Below are 16518 nucleotides of genomic sequence, written 5' to 3'. Positions count from 1 at the left end.
ATAGGAGTGTGCAGGGTTAAAATCTTAGATGAGTTCACCAGGGAAGGCCACACTGAAGTGATATTTGACATGAAAGTGAGCTATACTAATATCTGGGTGAAGAAAGTATTCCAGGTGGAAGGATCTGTGAATACAAAGGCTCTGAAGCTAGAGGATGCCCAGCTGATTTGAGGAACAGTTTGTTTGTTTTTGTTGTTACTTATTTTTGTTGTTGTTGTTGTTTCTGAGACAGAGTTTGCTCTGTTGCTCAGGCTGGAGTGCAAAGGTGCAATCTTGGCTCAACGCGACCTCCGCTTCCCAGGTTCAAGCAATTCTCCTGCCTCAGCCTCCTGAGTAGCTGGGATTACAGGCATGCACCACCACACCCGGCTAATTTTTGTATTTTTAGTAGAGACACGGTTTCTCCATGTTGGCCAGGCTGGTCTCAAACTCCCGACCTCAGGTGATCCGCCCGCCTCCGCCTCCCGAAGTGCTGGGATTACAGGCGTGAGCCACCACACCAGGCCGTTGTTTTGTTCTTTATTTACTTTATTCGACCCTGAAGTGTGGTACTACTATCTGTTCTGTTGATAAGGAAACTTGAGAGACAAAAGTTGAAGGCACTGCAGGGGCAGAGCTCTTAAGCCACTGCCTAGAACTGGCCATGTACAGTAGTCCTCCCATATCTGTGCGGGGATATCTTCCAAGACCCCCAGTGGGTGCCTGAAAGTACCAGACCCTATATGTACACATGCGCCTCGGTATCCGTAGGGGGTTGGTTCCAGGACTCCCTGAGGATACTGAAATCTGTGGAATATATAAAATTGCATGGCATTTGCATATAAACCATTAATACATACATTCTCCTGTATACGTCAAATCATCTCTAGATTATACCTCATACAATGTAGATATGTAAGTAGTTGTTATGCTATATTGTTTAGGGAATAATGACAAGAAAAAAGTGCACACATTCAGTACAGGCACAACCATCGTGGGCCTACTAACTACGTTTTTGATCTGAGGCTGGCTGAATCTGTGGATGCAGAACCCATGGATGCAAAAGTTTGGCTGTACTTTGTTTTTCCTATACATGCATACCTATGATAAAGTTTAATTTATTAGGCATAGTAAGAGATTAACAATAACTAATGATAAAATACAACAATTATGCGATTGTGGTCTCTCTCTTTCAAAATATCCTATTGTATGTAATGTTTTCAGATTGTGGTTGACCGTGAGTAACTGAAACCTTGGAAAGCAAAATCAAGGGTAATGTGGGGACTCCTGTAGATCCAAAGCATTTCGGTTCAGCATTAATGGAGAAAGGAATTGCCGGGCCACTAGAGTTTCACTTTCTCTTCTACATTCACCTTTCCTTTCCTGCTTTTGGGCATAGGGGAGCATTTGTTTGTTTTGTATACCTATCTCTATCTCTGCCTACCTGAAATTTATATTCTAGTCAAGGATACAGATAGCAAACAAGATAAATGAGTAAAGCATTAGTATGTTATGATACTTGCCCAAGTGAACCAGAAAAATCTGAGACTGAGTATAGGAATTTGGGAAAGCTTGATTTTGGCTGAAAGTGCTGCTCATTTGGGAATCTGAGGTGCATTTCTAGCTTTTCTCTACTGGCCAGGCACTGCCCTCTTCAGACCATTGTTTGGCTAAGGAAAACGAATGTACATCTGAATTCTAGAGACACTCTGTGCTGGAGATGGATTGGCACTATAACAAGCATTTCACATACTTACCGTTTGAACTATCTCATATTTTTGTTAAACAGTTTTTAATCCCTGTTTACAGATGGTTCTGGTGCCAAGGGATGAAGTGACTTGCTTAAAGTGGTGTGAAACTCTATACTTTTTTTTCTTTTTAAAAAGGTACAACTGAGGCCGGGCACAGTGGCTCACGCCTGTAATCCCAGCACTTTGGGAGGCCGAGGCGGGCAGATCACCTGAGGTCAGGAGTTGGAGACCAGCCTGACCAATGTGATGAAACCTACTAAAAATACAAAAATTAGCTGGGCATGGTGACATGCGCCTGTAATCCCAGCTACTCGGAAGGCTGAGACAGGAGAATTGCTTGAACCCGGGAGGCAGAGGTTGCAGTGAGCCGAGATCACGCCATTGCACTCCAGCCTGGGCGAGAGAGCGAGACGCCGTCTCAAAAAAAAAAAAAAAAAAAAGGTACAACTGGGCTGGGCGTGGTGGCTCACACCTGTAATCCCAGCACTTTGGGAGGCTGAGGCAGGTGGATCACGAGGTCAGGTGTTTGAAACCAGCCTGACCAACATGGTGAAACCCTGTCGCTACTAAAAATACAAAAATTAGCCAGGCGTGGTGGTGCATGCCTGTAATCCCAGCTACTCAGGAGGTTGAGGTAGGAGAATTGCTTGAACCCGGGAGGCATAAGTTGCAGTGAGCCGAGGTCGCACACTGCACTCCAGCCTGGTGACAGAGTGCGCCTCCGTCTCAAAAAAAAAAAAAAAAAAAGTACAACCTTCCAGCTTGGCCAACATGATGAAATCCCGTCTTCACCAAAAATAAAAAAGCCAGGCGTGGTGGCACAGGCCTGTAATCCCAACTACTAGGGTGACTGTGGCAGGAGAATCACTTGAACCCGGGAGGTGGAGGTTGCAGTGAGCTGAGATGGCGTCATTGCACTCCAGCGTGGGTGACAGAGCAAACAAGACTCCATCTCAAAAAAAAAAAAAAAAAAAAGTACAACCTTAATTTATTTGATTGTCAGTTAACCTTTGGCCATGTAGCCCAAATGCTCCCAGACTGGACACGAGAGTCTCTTAAGATTAAAAATACAGATTCCTGGCCGGGCGCGGTGGCTCACGCTTGTAATCCCAGCACTTTGGGAGGCCGAGGCGGGCGGATCACGAGGTCAGGAGATCGAGACCACGGTGAAACCCCGTCTCTACTAAAAATACAAAAAAAAAAAATTAGCCGGGCGTGGTGGCGGGCGCCTGTAGTCCCAGCTACTCGGAGAGGCTGAGGCAGGAGAATGGCGTGAACCCAGGAGGCAGAGCTTGCAGTGAGCCGAGCTCGTGCCACTGCACTCCAGCCCGGGCGACAGAGCGAGACTCCGTCTCAAAAAAAAAAATAAATAAAATAAAAATACAGATTCCTGGCTGGGCGCAGTGGCTCATGCCTGTAATCCCAGCACTTCAGGAGGCTGAAGCTGGCAGATCACTTGAGCTTAGGAGTTGAAGAACAGCCTGGGAACATGGTGAAACCCCATCTCTACAAAAACTGGCTATGATGGCATGTGCTTATAGTCCCAGCTACTCAGGAGGCTGAGGTGGGAGGATCACCTGAGCCCAGGATAGGAGGTTGAGGCTGCAGTGGGCCGTGATTGCACCACTGCACTCCAGCTGGGGTGACAGATTGAGACACCCTGTCTCAAAGAATAATAATAATAATAAAGATTCCTGGCCCAGCCCCCATCCCAGACCTGCTAATTAAGAATCTGGAGGGTAGAATTGGATTGAGTAGCTGAGGAGGTTGAGGTTCAACCTGGTTGATTGTCTTGACCACTCCCTCAGGAAGTTGGTTTGAGAACTGGGATTGGACCCCAGATGTACTTACTGCCTCTCAGTTTACTGCTTTTTGCACCTGGTTGTACTGCTGCCTTTTGAGATAAAAATTTGTAAAGAAGGGGACGTTTAATTTTATGAGATGACATTTTGGTTCTTGTTTCATAGTTTTCTTGGGGTCTTACTATTGTTTTTATAACCTTGGTTTGTTTTTGTTTTGAGACCGAGTCTCACTCTGTCACCCAGGCTGGAGTGCAGTGGTGCGATCTTGGCTCACTGTGACCTCTGCCTCCCAGGTTCAAGTGATTCTCCTGCCTCAGCCTCCCGAGTAGCTGGGACTACAGGCGCGTGCCATCACTCCCGGCTAATATTTGTATTTTTAGTAGAGACCGGGTTTCACCATATTGGCCAGGCTGGTCTCGAACTCCCGACCTCATGATCCGCCCTTCTTGGCCTCCCAAAGTGCTGGGATTACAGGTGTGAGCCACCGCGCCTGGCCTAACCCTGGGTTTTAAGCAGTACCTGAAAGGATTTTTTCCAGAGAAGTTACTTGGTTTCCTTAATGGCTTTTGTAATTTGTTTGAAATAGGGAGAAATTGGTTAAGTTTAGTCTTAGAAAAAAGTGATCTTCATCATTTTAGGAAGAGCATTTTCTCTGGAAATGATGATAGCCACCTGTTACGGAAAATGTGGCTAATGAAAGTGCCCTGGATGAAGAGAGAAGGACTTATCATTTGCTGGGATTCATTAGTTTGATGCTCTAGCTGCTTTATTTGAAGGGCCCTTTCTGGTGCCAAAGAAGTGAAGAAGTATCAGTCACCTGGTTGTGGTTTTTCTGGCATGCCTCTTTTTGGTAGACAGCTGTGAGGTGGTTATTATGGTTGGTTCTCATAATCTGATTGAGTTTTGCTACATGATTCAATGACTCTTCTCCTTTTGGTCTCCTTCTTCTAACCTTAGTGAGTTTTCTCTTATCTTCTGGTCTGGAAGGATAGAGATGGTAGTCTATATATCTCTAAGCCCAGAAGAGAATGAAGCCTTTGTCTTGTTTTACATCACTTTCTAGATGTTCTTGGTTTGACATCTGGTTGCAAGCCCCTTCCTGGAGGTTTGATCAGGCTAGTGCTTCAGGGGATATCACTGGAATGGGCTAAGTCTGCAAAGGGGAATGTGTCTGATCTTCTAGAATGGTTTCTGTAAGCAGAATGGGGTAGATAGAACTTTTCACTGATTTTCGTGGTGGTTTTTTTTGTTTGTTTTTGAGATAGAGCTTCGCTCTGTCACCCAGGCTGGAGTGCAGTGGTGTGATCTCAGCTCACTACAACCTCTGCCTCCCAGGTTCAAGCGATTCTCCTGCCTCAGCGTCCCGAGTAGCTGGGATTACAGGCACGTGCCACCATGCTGGGCTAATTTTTGTATTTTTAGTAGAGACGGGGTTTCACCATGTTGGCCAGCCTGGTTTCAAACTCCTGACCTCAGGCGATCTGCCCCCTTGGCCACCCAAAGTGTTGGGATTACATGCGTGAGTCACTGCGTCTGGCCAATTTTTATTCCACTTGGAAATTTATGGAAGTTTGAAAGAATTTTTAAAAAACAAAACTTTCTGGGGAGTGGTGGTTGCAAACTAGTTGTTGATGATTCCTCTTTCACCAAAGGCAGATGGTCAGTTTGTTTAGAACTTGAATGAACTAGAATGAAGGAATTGTGAAGTAGAAAACTGAGGTATGGTTCCTAGGTTATGAATGAAGAGAATCATAGGTTGAGTGGGTTTGATTCCCTGCGTCAGGTATTGGTATAATCTGATGAGTTTTTTTATTTTCCTGTCATCAGCTTGGCTTCAGGAAATCTTTAGTGTTGTCTCTGTTGAGGCCAAATAGGAGGTTAGAAATCTCTTATTGTCCTAGGTCATATAAACAGTCATGTTTCCCCACTATTTAAAACAAGATGAAGGGAGTCTCCTTATTTTAGGAGGCGGGGGTCTAGGAGTAAAACTTAAGACAAACATGTTTCTGGACAATTTCTCCTCAATTGGGGGCTAGGGGTTCTTGACTAGTCTTCAAAGAAGGCCTGAAATACTAAGGGATAGAGAAAAGACAGGATAAGGGGCATTAGATACAGATGTCTGGCTGGGGAGAGAAGGGACAATGAGAATGATTTATGCTGGTCATTTTATGTACCAGGGTACATAGGGTGATTTTTTTGGTGGAAGCCTAGTCTGTCCTAAGATATTACTCCTGAGATCTAAGTGAGCCACGTGCAGCTGGCAGGAAGCTGAAAGCTGTTGGTTGGGAGAGGCCTTAATTTTTACACTTGCCCCTGCCTGGAATGCCCTGTCACAGGGGAGGGTCCCATACTGGAACTGGATCAACAGCTGCCGCCTGTCCCTGGAATCACAGGAAGCGGAGGACGGGGTGCCTTTGTATAGGGAGCTCTGAAGCCAGACAATAGTTTGTGCTGGCGGGGCCATGTGGCGAGTCATGTGACCTGGGGCTGTTTTCTGCTGGGGTCCTTACCCATCTGTTCTCTCGGCTCTTTCTGGGTTATCAGGCGCCAGTCCAAGTCCTCCCAGGCAGCCAGCTTCATGGCCAGAGATTATGAGCACTAACCTTCCTGGCAGGGGCGGTGTGGCTTCGAGTTTATGCAGATTAGCCATGTGTTTCTCACTTCAAGGCGTTCCACAGGAAAAGCCTTTTCCTGTGTTTGGCTCTCAGTGGGCGGTTCCCAGCTTACTGTACTGGGACTCAGCAAGCAGCAGGCATGCACCAGAGGGATCACAGTACACTGGCCCCCCTCTCCATTCCACCTCCAATGCTACGTCACCACAACACAACCACTCGCGCTCTCATACTGTTGGTGTCATTCATTCGGTGCCAAGATTGCTTTAAAAAATTCCCTTGGCCCCAGTTCAAACAGGAGTACAGCTGGGATGTGTTAGATTTTAGGCAGTCTGCCCTCAATTTGAGATGAGTTATAAATAGCAGTGCCGACTTCCTTAACTACCGCTCTCTGAGGTAAAATGCAGGTTAATTACTGTGGGAATCAATTAGGGGGGTTCTTTTGGTTAAAGAGCCAGGGATGCATTTTTTTATTGTTATTATTAAAAGTCATATAACAAATCTAGCCAGGAATAAATTGAAAGCACAAGGAATAATAATATTTAAATGTCCAAAAGCCAAGGTTATAGTTCTAGGTTTACACTAGCCCCAACTAGTTAGCATTTAGGATGATAAAATGAGTGGTGGTCAAGACTTCTCCTCTCTGATGGACACCTTTTTGGCAGCCCCTGGCCCAACCGTCTCTGTTCTTATTCTTGCTGGCCCTTGGCTTTGTTGAGTACTAAATTTAGCTCCTTAGGGTTGCTGCCTGGTCACTTCTTTCTATATCCTTGGATTGGAACTGGAGCTTTCCTCAGTTGGACTTTTATTTAAATGAAATTATGAAGTTTCTCTTTCCTGGTGCCACTGCCACGTGGTGTGGTACATTTTTGTGAATGGTATATCTCTGCTTAGAAGTTTTGAGTTCTTGGCTCTGTCTTCTCTGCTCTCTCCTCGGTCATGGTCAGATGGAGAGTTTGCAGCTATTTTAATCTGTCAGTTTCACAAAGTGGTTACTTTGGGTTGTAAGACATTTAGCCCAGGTCCACCTTAAAAGTCTAGTCTGTTATTTCAGCAGTTTTTGAGGGTCATTTTGGTTTTCCTTGATGCAATAAGAAGTTGTAAGAGGTTCCAGTAGCCGACTAGTCTGGAGGGTCTTGTAATTTTATTGGCTTGGAGCAAGGGAACTCCCTATGCAAGGGGTCTGTCTGCTAGCTGTTTGTTCTGAATATATTCAGAAGGACAAGCTGCTAGGCATCCTTGCCTTTGATGCCCCTAAACTGCATCTTTTGATACATTTCATTTGGCAGGCAGTTTATAACATGGCCAGTGATCTGGAAGGAGATAAGTGGTAGATGGAGATGAGGAGTTTTCTTATGGCTCTTTCCCCCTTTTTTATTTTTATTTTTTATGAATGCAGGAGAGTATATAGCAGGGGGCCCCACTTTGCTGATCAAGGGGCAGCATTTTCCTCTCAATTATGTGTCTCTGTGGCAGAGCCTTTGCTTTTGAAGTGTAATCACAGTAATCTACTCCTGCGGTTTCCCATTGAAAGGATTTCCTCTGTCTTTCCCAGAGTGGAATCTCTGGCTTTTTGCAGCTAGGGTTTGGAGTTTCCATCCCCTGCCTTGTGCCTGCAGACTGCTGATACTGGCTTTTGTATCTTGAATGTAGGGATTTTTCTGGTCTGAAATTGCTACTTTCCAATAAAACTGATTAGTGAAGATTTAAGGCCGCTTCTCTGTTACGAGAGATTGGGAGATGGCATTTCATCTATAACTGCAAATCACAAATATTTCACGATGGTTTTAAATGTCATAAGTGTGAATTAGGTCCCTGCCCACCTCCCCTTCTGATTTGAGCAGATGTCTAACTTTTACATGAGATCAGAATAATCTGATTGTTTGAACTGAATATGTAGTTTGCCAAATAAGCTGCATATTCTATTGATCATAAGCCTTTTGTGATGGGAGGGAGTCAGAAATCTGATGACCAGAAAAAGGAGGCATACTAATTTTATTTTTAGAATAAAAATTTCTTTGATGTACATTTATTTTTGGTCTACAAAGATTTCCTAAAGTTGAGGTGGGACATTCCTTGAAACCTTTATAGCCCTCATGTAAGTAGCTGTACTCAATTGGGAGTGCAGGTCTCCGTGTGAGAGAGGAAAAGGTGATGTGTCCTTAGCCTTTTGTTTTTAAGCAGTGTATGTGAGGATGCCCCTGCAGTTCTGAAATTCTCTCTGGTATAAACTTTTTTTGTTGTTGTTGAGACAGAGTCCCGCTCTGTTGCCCAGGCTGGAGTGCAGTGGCACGAACTCCGCTCGCTGCAGCTTCTGCCTCCTAGGTTTAAGCGGTTCACCTGCCTCAGCCTGCTGAGTAGCTGGGATTAACAGGCGTGCGCCACCACGTCTGGCTAATTTTTGTATTTTAGTAGAGATGGGGTTTCACCATATTGGCCAGGCTGGTCTGGAATTCCTGACCTCAAGTGATTCACCCACCTCAGTCTTCCAAAATGCTGGGATTACAGGCATGAGTCACCGCACCCAGCCTTGGGGTTTTTTTTTTTTGAGACAGACTCTTGCTCTGCTGCCCAGGCTGGAGTGCAGTGGCGCGATCTCGGCTCGCTTCAGTCTTCGCCTCCCAGGTTCAAGTGATTCTCATACCTCAGCCTCCCGAGTAGCTGGGACTACAGGCATGCACCGCCACACCCAACTAATTTTTGTATTTTTAGTAAAGATGAGGTTTCGCTATGTTAGCCAGGCTTGTCTCCCAACTCCTGGCCTCAAGTGATCCACCTGCCTTGGTGTCCCAAAGTGCTGGGATTACAGGCATGAGACACTGTGCCCAGCCAGGTTATTCTTAAAGTGTACTTGTTCTCCCTTGAATATTCTCATCCTTCTTTCTCCTCTTTCACTTCAGTCCAACTTTTTTTCCACCTTCAAATCATAACCCCTGTGTTAGGGTTAGATTTAGGCTATGACCCTGGCTTTATGGCTAGGTAGTTTGATTTGGGCTTTGTCGCCATAGTGTCTCCTACCCTTTTTTGGAATAGGACAGCATTGCACATTGAACAGTCACTGAGCCCAAGCTCTGTACTTTGGTATTTGGGAGAGCTTTGAAGATAAAACACCTGATCTCTGGCTTCCCAGAAGTCTTGAGAAATGCAGTCAGTTAGTTGGAATAGTTAGCTGCAACCAAGTGTTAAATCTTAGGATGCTAACTGGATTTACAATAGGGCATTTAGAAATATGAGAGATCAAAGTGTGCTGAAGATAGGGGAAGTGGCTTCATTTTGAAAGGTCAAGTTTCTGTTACTAGAAGCTACTGTGGACAGGAGGGCAGGGCAGGGTGCCATTGCATAGAGCTGGGCATGTACAGTGTGTGGGGAATCTTGGAGTGAGACTGAAAAAATGTGGAAAACTGGTTCACATTGTAGAGGGCTTTAGAGCCAGGTAGAAACACTGTTTTATCATTACTGATAATCACTACCATTTATTGGACATTTAAATACCAGCACTGTGTGAAGTGTGTTATGTGCATTTAAAGAACTGATGTGTTCAAGGTAGGATGGTGAGAGAGGTAGGATTTGGACCCAAGTCTATCAAATTACTACACTATGCTCTATGTAGTAATACTGTGCAGGATTTAGTAGTTAGGAAGTTTGGAACTATTATTGACCAGGGAGTGGTGGAAGTGATTTGGGAACAGCATTGTCCTAGAACTGCTCTAACATAATAAGCCACTAGCCACATGTAGTTATGTAAATTTAAATTAATTAAATGTAAATAAAAATAAAAATTTAGTTCCTTAGTCATATTTCAAATGTTGAATAGTTACCCATCACAGAAAATGTTACTGGCCAGTGCTTCTCTAGATCACTGGTTCTTAGCTAATAGTATACACCAGACTCATTCAAAGATCTTAAGGAGGTTGGAGAAGAGCACAAGCCCTTCCAGACCCAGTAAATTGGAATCTCTAGGGAGAGGCCCAGCCATTTGTGAAGCTTCACAGACAATTCTAATCTGCAGCCCTGGTTAATAGCTACTGCTCTAGAAGCTCTATAGTAACCATGGTAATGACTGCCCCTCATGTTGTGGGGAGACCTAGACTGACAGAGATACCCAGAGCAGGCTGATCTCTTTGTTCAACAAAATAGTCTCTCCAGTTGGAGGCCACATGGACAGCAGCTGCAGTCTGTGATGAGATGAGGACCTCAGTGTGATATGTGGCATGATATGGCCATGTAAGGCCCCAAGCTCTTTACAGGAGAGAATGGTGATGTTTTGGCTCCATTGCCAGGTGTATTGGGGAGGACCATATGCTATTTATGAATTGTTGTTAAATTCGAACTTCCTAAGTAACCCTAAAATCTATGTAGCTCTAAAATTATTGGAGCTTCTGATATGGAAGAAAGACTTGGGCAAAAATTGTTTAGTTAGGATTGTTGGAAACAGTACTTTAATACTATTGACATGTAGTAGTGATTTGGGACACAATTTTACTATGATTTTGTACAGTTTAGAAACATGGGGGAGGAGTATTCCCATTATCACTCACTAGTTTAGCTGAGATTTCAGATATAGCCTAAGAAATAACTCTGCTTCTCTTTCTTCCTTTTGATATTAAGAAGAACAGCCTCTGTGGCTTATTGTCTTACCTGTTTTCTTTCATGAAAGCTCTACTTCCTCTACTATAAAACACTTAATAGCATTATTAAAAAATAAACACGGCCGGGCACGGTGGCTCACGCTTGTAATCCCAGCACTTTGGGAGGCCGAGGCGGGCGGATCACGAGGTCAGAAGATCGAGACCACGGTGAAACCCCATCTCTACTAAAAATACAAAAAATTAGCCGGGTGTGGTGGCGGGCGCCTGTAGTCCCAGCTACTCAGAGAGGCTGAGGCAGGAGAATGGCGTGAACCCAGGAGGCGGAGCTTGCAGTGAGCCGAGATTGCGCCACTGGACTCCAGCCTGGGCGACGACAGAGCAAGACTCCATCTCAAAAAAAAAATAAAAATAAAAAAATAAAAAAATAAACACGTACAGAGAACGAATTGTTTGGATGTCCCCTTCCTTTATTTTGGAGGTTTTGTTGTTGTTTAAGGTCTTAACAGCTTAAATTATAGAATAGCTTATTAATCATTGAATAATAGAACTGGAAGGAACCCTAGGGATAACCTAGACCAGTCCTGGGAGGTGGGTTCTAGCAGTCTGTTTTAACAAGCCTTTCAAGTGATTCTGATGCATGCTAAAATCAATGAACCACTGAACTCCTTCATTTGACGGTTAATGGTAGGCCTAGAGTATCAGTATCTATTTCACCCCCAATGTAAGAGCTAGTTTTTAAGTTTTATATCAGACCCATGCCTGCTCTCCATCTTGTGTGTATCTTAAAGGTGCTTAGAGAAACTTCCCCCTCCCCGCACACCACCAATAGATAGATATAGGTAGATATTTCTGGCAGGGGAAAGTGCTCTGGAGCGCCGGGAGGATAAAGGCATATCAAAAAGTGAATGAGCTGATTGAACCTGTTGCTCCACAAAGAGCTGGAAAGAAAGCTGTTTGCATCAAATACCTGTGAATTGAATTTTGAGCTTTCATTACTGGTGCTAGCTGTACCTCTCTGTCTTCTTGTTCTCTTTTTTTTTTAACTTCCATGACAGCCTACCATTGAATCTTCTTGTCTCTCAAAGAGACAAAAGTTCTGTTCTTCTTATATCTTCAAACTCTTGAATATTAAAGGAAATGAGCTTTTCAGTTGAGATGCACAAGGCTCTTAATTCAGAGTTACCATTCCCTCAGCTGTCACTTAACTTCTTTGCTTATTTGGAAGAAAGCATAAATTTAACTGTGCCATAGTGCAAACAGGCTATAGATGTGTAAGGGGAGTTTCCACTATTGGAAGAATAGAAACATCTAGATGTTTGTGTATTTGAATTCCCTGTCATGGTATTGAAGCATCAATTTTGGTGTTTAACAAGGTGATGGCAGTGCATAGCAGCACCGTCCTTTACCAACTGAAGGGCCTTTGTTTACACCTGGCCTGTCCCTTGGATCTCAAGCAGTACCACAGTTACAAAGTAGTTTTTAGCTTTCAAAATGTTTTCACAAATAGGTGGTATTTTCATTTTTCAAATGACAAAATTAGGGTTCTGAGGCGGGTCAGTTGACTTAAAGGTTACTAGATTGGTCTCATTGCTCTTTCAAAGTAACTGGATTTCTTTGTAGCATACAGACTAAAAAAACCTGTGTACTTGGGTTGTATATTCAGTGGCCAGAGGCCATCAAAGCTCAGGTTAATGAAATGCTCTTTATTTTGTAGCCATCCAGTCCAATGGATCAGATGGGCAAGATGAGACCTCAGCCATATGGCGGGACTAACCCATACTCGCAGCAACAGGGACCTCCGTCAGGACCGCAGCAAGGACATGGGTACCCAGGGCAGCCATATGGGTCCCAGACCCCGCAGCGGTACCCGATGACCATGCAGGGCCGGGCGCAGAGTGCCATGGGCGGCCTCTCTTATACACAGCAGGTAGATGGTGATTGTGATTACCTTGATCCTTGTTGCTGTCCAAAATCTGATCTGTGAGCTATAGAATCAGAATGTATCCTTGGCTTCCAAGCCTCTTGACAGGAATGTAGACCTGTTGGCTTAGTTAATTACAGAGTGCTGCTAACAAAGCCAAAACTATAGGCACCGTCCAATGTGTGCTCCAAGGAAAACTACTTACTCCCTGGTCACAGGTACATATCTCTTTTTCTCTTGACCTGACTGGCCAGCTTATACCTAGTGAGTGGTGATCTCTGAATGAGGTGAGATGAAAGGCAGTGGCTGAACACGTAGGCACTGCTACTATTAAGAAAACCATTCGTATCGTGTGCCCTGGGGACGGAAGAGGCCCTTTATGCTTCTCAATACCTTTAACATATTTGCCGTCTGGTTCAAAATGAATGTGACTGGGAGTAGAAGAAAAGGGGAAGATTAAACAGAAAAGATGTTAACAGCATTGATACGAATGTTAAGATTTCCCCTTATCCATCTCCTTTTGTTGAACCATTCACATCATTATCTCTTTATTGTCATTTTTGTATTGATAAAGTTTTCTATCATTTATATTTGAGTGATACTCATACTGAAAATAGTGAGGGAGAGAATATAAAACAAATTTTACTTCTAAGACTTTAAAGCAAAGTACGCCTTTGATATAGAAAATTGTGTCTTTTTTCCAATAGAGGAGAGATGAGGTACTTTTATTTATTTATTTATTTTTGTTTTTTTGCCTGCTTACTAAATGTATCCCCAGTGCCTAAAATAGTGCCTGGTACAAGTAATTGAGTAGGCTGTCAAATATTTTTTCTGAATGAAAACTAAAAGAGAGAACCAAAGTAGCTTAGTGATTTGCACACTGTCTGAATTACTAAACCCTAGGTTTTCAGTTGGTTGAGCCAGGCTGCTATTGACTATTCATTGTGGTTAGGTTACAGATTCCTAACACTTATAAAAACAGTCTAGGCCGTAATAAAAAGAGTAGGCTCACTGGTAGAAACAGCTGCGCTTAAACTTATGTTAGTTGCCCAAATGGTAAATAGTGTAAATTTTCAGTGGATAAATGTAGTCCACTTGTAAACAAACCACCTAAAAACCCAGCTTGGCCATCCTTCCTGGCTCAGTTTAGGCAGGGATGAGAGAAAAACCCTGGGCCTCCTAAGCATGAGGCCTTGCATGCTCGCTTTCTGTACTCATCATCAGTGCATAGCTTCTCACAAAACACTTCATCTTTCCTCATGCAGGAGAGTCAGTGCTAAAAGTATATTTTCCTTTCCTACAGATTCCTCCTTATGGACAACAAGGCCCCAGCGGGTATGGTCAACAGGGCCAGACTCCATATTACAACCAGCAAAGTCCTCACCCTCAGCAGCAGCAGCCACCCTACTCCCAGCAACCACCGTCCCAGACCCCTCATGCCCAACCTTCGTATCAGCAGCAGCCACAGTCTCAACCACCACAGCTCCAGTCCTCTCAGCCTCCATACTCCCAGCAGCCATCCCAGCCTCCACATCAGCAGTCCCCGGCTCCATACCCCTCCCAGCAGTCCACGACACAGCAGCACCCCCAGAGCCAGCCCCCCTACTCACAGCCACAGGCTCAGTCTCCTTACCAGCAGCAGCAACCTCAGCAGCCAGCACCCTCGACGCTCTCCCAGCAGGCTGCGTATCCTCAGCCCCAGTCTCAGCAGTCCCAGCAAACTGCCTATTCCCAGCAGCGCTTCCCTCCGCCGCAGGTAAGATATCCCTGCCTCCTGCCCTTCCCTGTGTGTGACTACAGACAGCTTGGGGATTGGTGTCATGAGAACTTTGCTGTGCAGAGTGGTTCTCTAACGTGCACTTAAAGACCAATTAAACTCTGGGTAAACATGCTAACTGGATTGATTGAACTAATAAAGGCATAACCTCCTTAACTGCATAAAGACCTGTAGCTCTCCTTAATAATGAAGAAATAGGGCAATGGAAAGTTGCATAGATGGATAAGAAATTAAAGATAATAGGACTGGTTTTTTTTGTTTGTTTGTTTGTTTTTTTGTAAATCAACATCAGAACTTGAGCATCCAAGTGAGTTGGTCTTTTTTCAAAACAGTCACTTTGAGAGGCGGTACTGTACATTCACTCCAACTGCCATTCCATTCTGCTATCGCTCAAAATACTTGGATCCCTTCACTGGGAATCGCCACCAGAGCTGATACCACATTCTTTAGAATACTCTCAGTGGTGGCAAATCTTATTTTTTACGGGTGGATTTTGTTTGGGGAAATAGCAAAAATTCATTTGGAGTTATGTCTGGTGAACAAGATGTAGGTAATAGAGCCTAAAATAGCATTTGGGGCTTTATTCTTGTAGAGCCCAAAGAAGAGAGATGACTGAGTGATGACAGGTCCACTAAAAAGTTTATGTATTGGTGGCACTGTTGGAATAAATATCTCATCCCAAGGTGATGTCTTTGAAGGAAGCAGTACTCATTTTAATGCAGAGGTTCTAGCATGATTTTTGTGGTTTCATTGGTCTCAGTCCTTGATAGATTTAACTTGAAGTTGGCCAGACATTAGCATTTAACCCCAAGAAACAGCCCTCTGTAGGTAGCAATAAATGGGTGACAATTCTGTCAGAAAGAGTCCACTGTTGACATTCTTACGAGTCACGGCTTGGATTTTTCTGGCCTTCAGATAATACTTTTCGCAACTGGGCTTTCTCTCACACTCATGAGAGACAGTCCCATAACCCTTTCACAGTGAAGTAAGCTTGCCTGGTTTATCAATACCAGGCCATCACAGCTTTTGTTTTTCTTGTTATAGGAGCTATCTCAAGATTCATTTGGGTCTCAGGCATCCTCAGCCCCCTCAATGACCTCCAGTAAGGGAGGGCAAGAAGATATGAACCTGAGCCTTCAGTCAAGACCCTCCAGCTTGCCTGTGAGTATTTCTGCACCTTCTAGAGAAAGGCGATAGGGGCAGAGAGGAAACCAACGCAAACTAGTTAGTTTCTGGTTAGAAGTTTAGCTAATTTTGACCTAAATGAATAAATTATTTCTTGAATTCAAGGAACTTAAAGGCTGACTTGTAGATGTCTATTCTGTCTCCCTGCCCAGGGAATAGGTTTGTGATCTGTTTAGTTTGTTTTTGTCTTTTTAAGTCTTGTGCTTTTAGACATGGACCCACATGAGGGGCAGAGAAGATGGAGATATCAGAAGCATTGTCTGCTCTCCATCAAAGTTGAGAAAAGTATCAGTTTCTTGACTTTACTCTTACAGGCTTAAGTTTTAGGTTTTTGGCTTAATGTTTAGCTACGAGGTAGGATCCTGGAGCAATTCAGCATGCATTGTCACATTGAGCGTGGCTGGAGCAAAAGCAGTTTTTCTGGTGGTGATTTTGTGTGAATACTTTTTTTTTTTTTTGGTGGAGTACTTGATGCCCAGGTGCTTAGTTATGGAATCAGGTACTTATTTATGGGATGGACTGACCATATCCTGAGAAAGGCAGTATAGTCTAGTGATTAAGAACTTGGGTTCTAGAGCCAGAGTTCCTGGCTCTAGATTCTGCCACCAACTCTGTTTCATAGGGGTGGTGGCAAACATTAAATAGGTTATGAGAGAGCGCACACGAGCACTGCACATTGTAAGCACTCCATAAATGTCAGCCTTTGTAATCATCGCCTCAGAGGGCATTGGAACTGTGCTTTATACCTGAAAGGCAGTTAACACCATACTAGGTGGTTGTAGGAACCTTTACTGTTAGTCTTAGCTCTGTGGGCAATTACTCAGCCTCTGAAAGTTAATCTGCTGGGCACAGAAATAAAATAGGCTACTCTGAAATCTAGTCATCTAGTAAGATGGTGGGTA

At 44.0% G+C, this 16518-nt stretch overlaps 1 protein-coding gene across 5 annotated transcripts in view; it reads left to right on the top strand.

The window, feature by feature from the left end:
• The window catches only part of ARID1A (AT-rich interaction domain 1A), an 87534-nt gene that overhangs the window by 22821 nt on the left and 48195 nt on the right, over positions 1 to 16518 (top strand). For all 5 annotated transcript variants that reach the window (XM_063631368.1, XM_063631367.1, XM_055261180.2 and 2 more), the window contains exons 2-4: positions 12448 to 12660; positions 13958 to 14410; positions 15476 to 15592. In XM_063631368.1, coding sequence (XP_063487438.1) covers positions 12460 to 12660; positions 13958 to 14410; positions 15476 to 15592 — 771 coding nt within the window. In that variant the 5' untranslated portion in view covers positions 12448 to 12459. The remainder of the gene's footprint in view (positions 1 to 12447; positions 12661 to 13957; positions 14411 to 15475; positions 15593 to 16518) is intronic.

This window comes from Symphalangus syndactylus, chromosome 22 (assembly GCF_028878055.3).
Source record: "Symphalangus syndactylus isolate Jambi chromosome 22, NHGRI_mSymSyn1-v2.1_pri, whole genome shotgun sequence".
Taxonomy (NCBI): domain Eukaryota; kingdom Metazoa; phylum Chordata; class Mammalia; order Primates; family Hylobatidae; genus Symphalangus; species Symphalangus syndactylus.
This window is presented reverse-complemented; position numbering and strand designations above follow the sequence as displayed.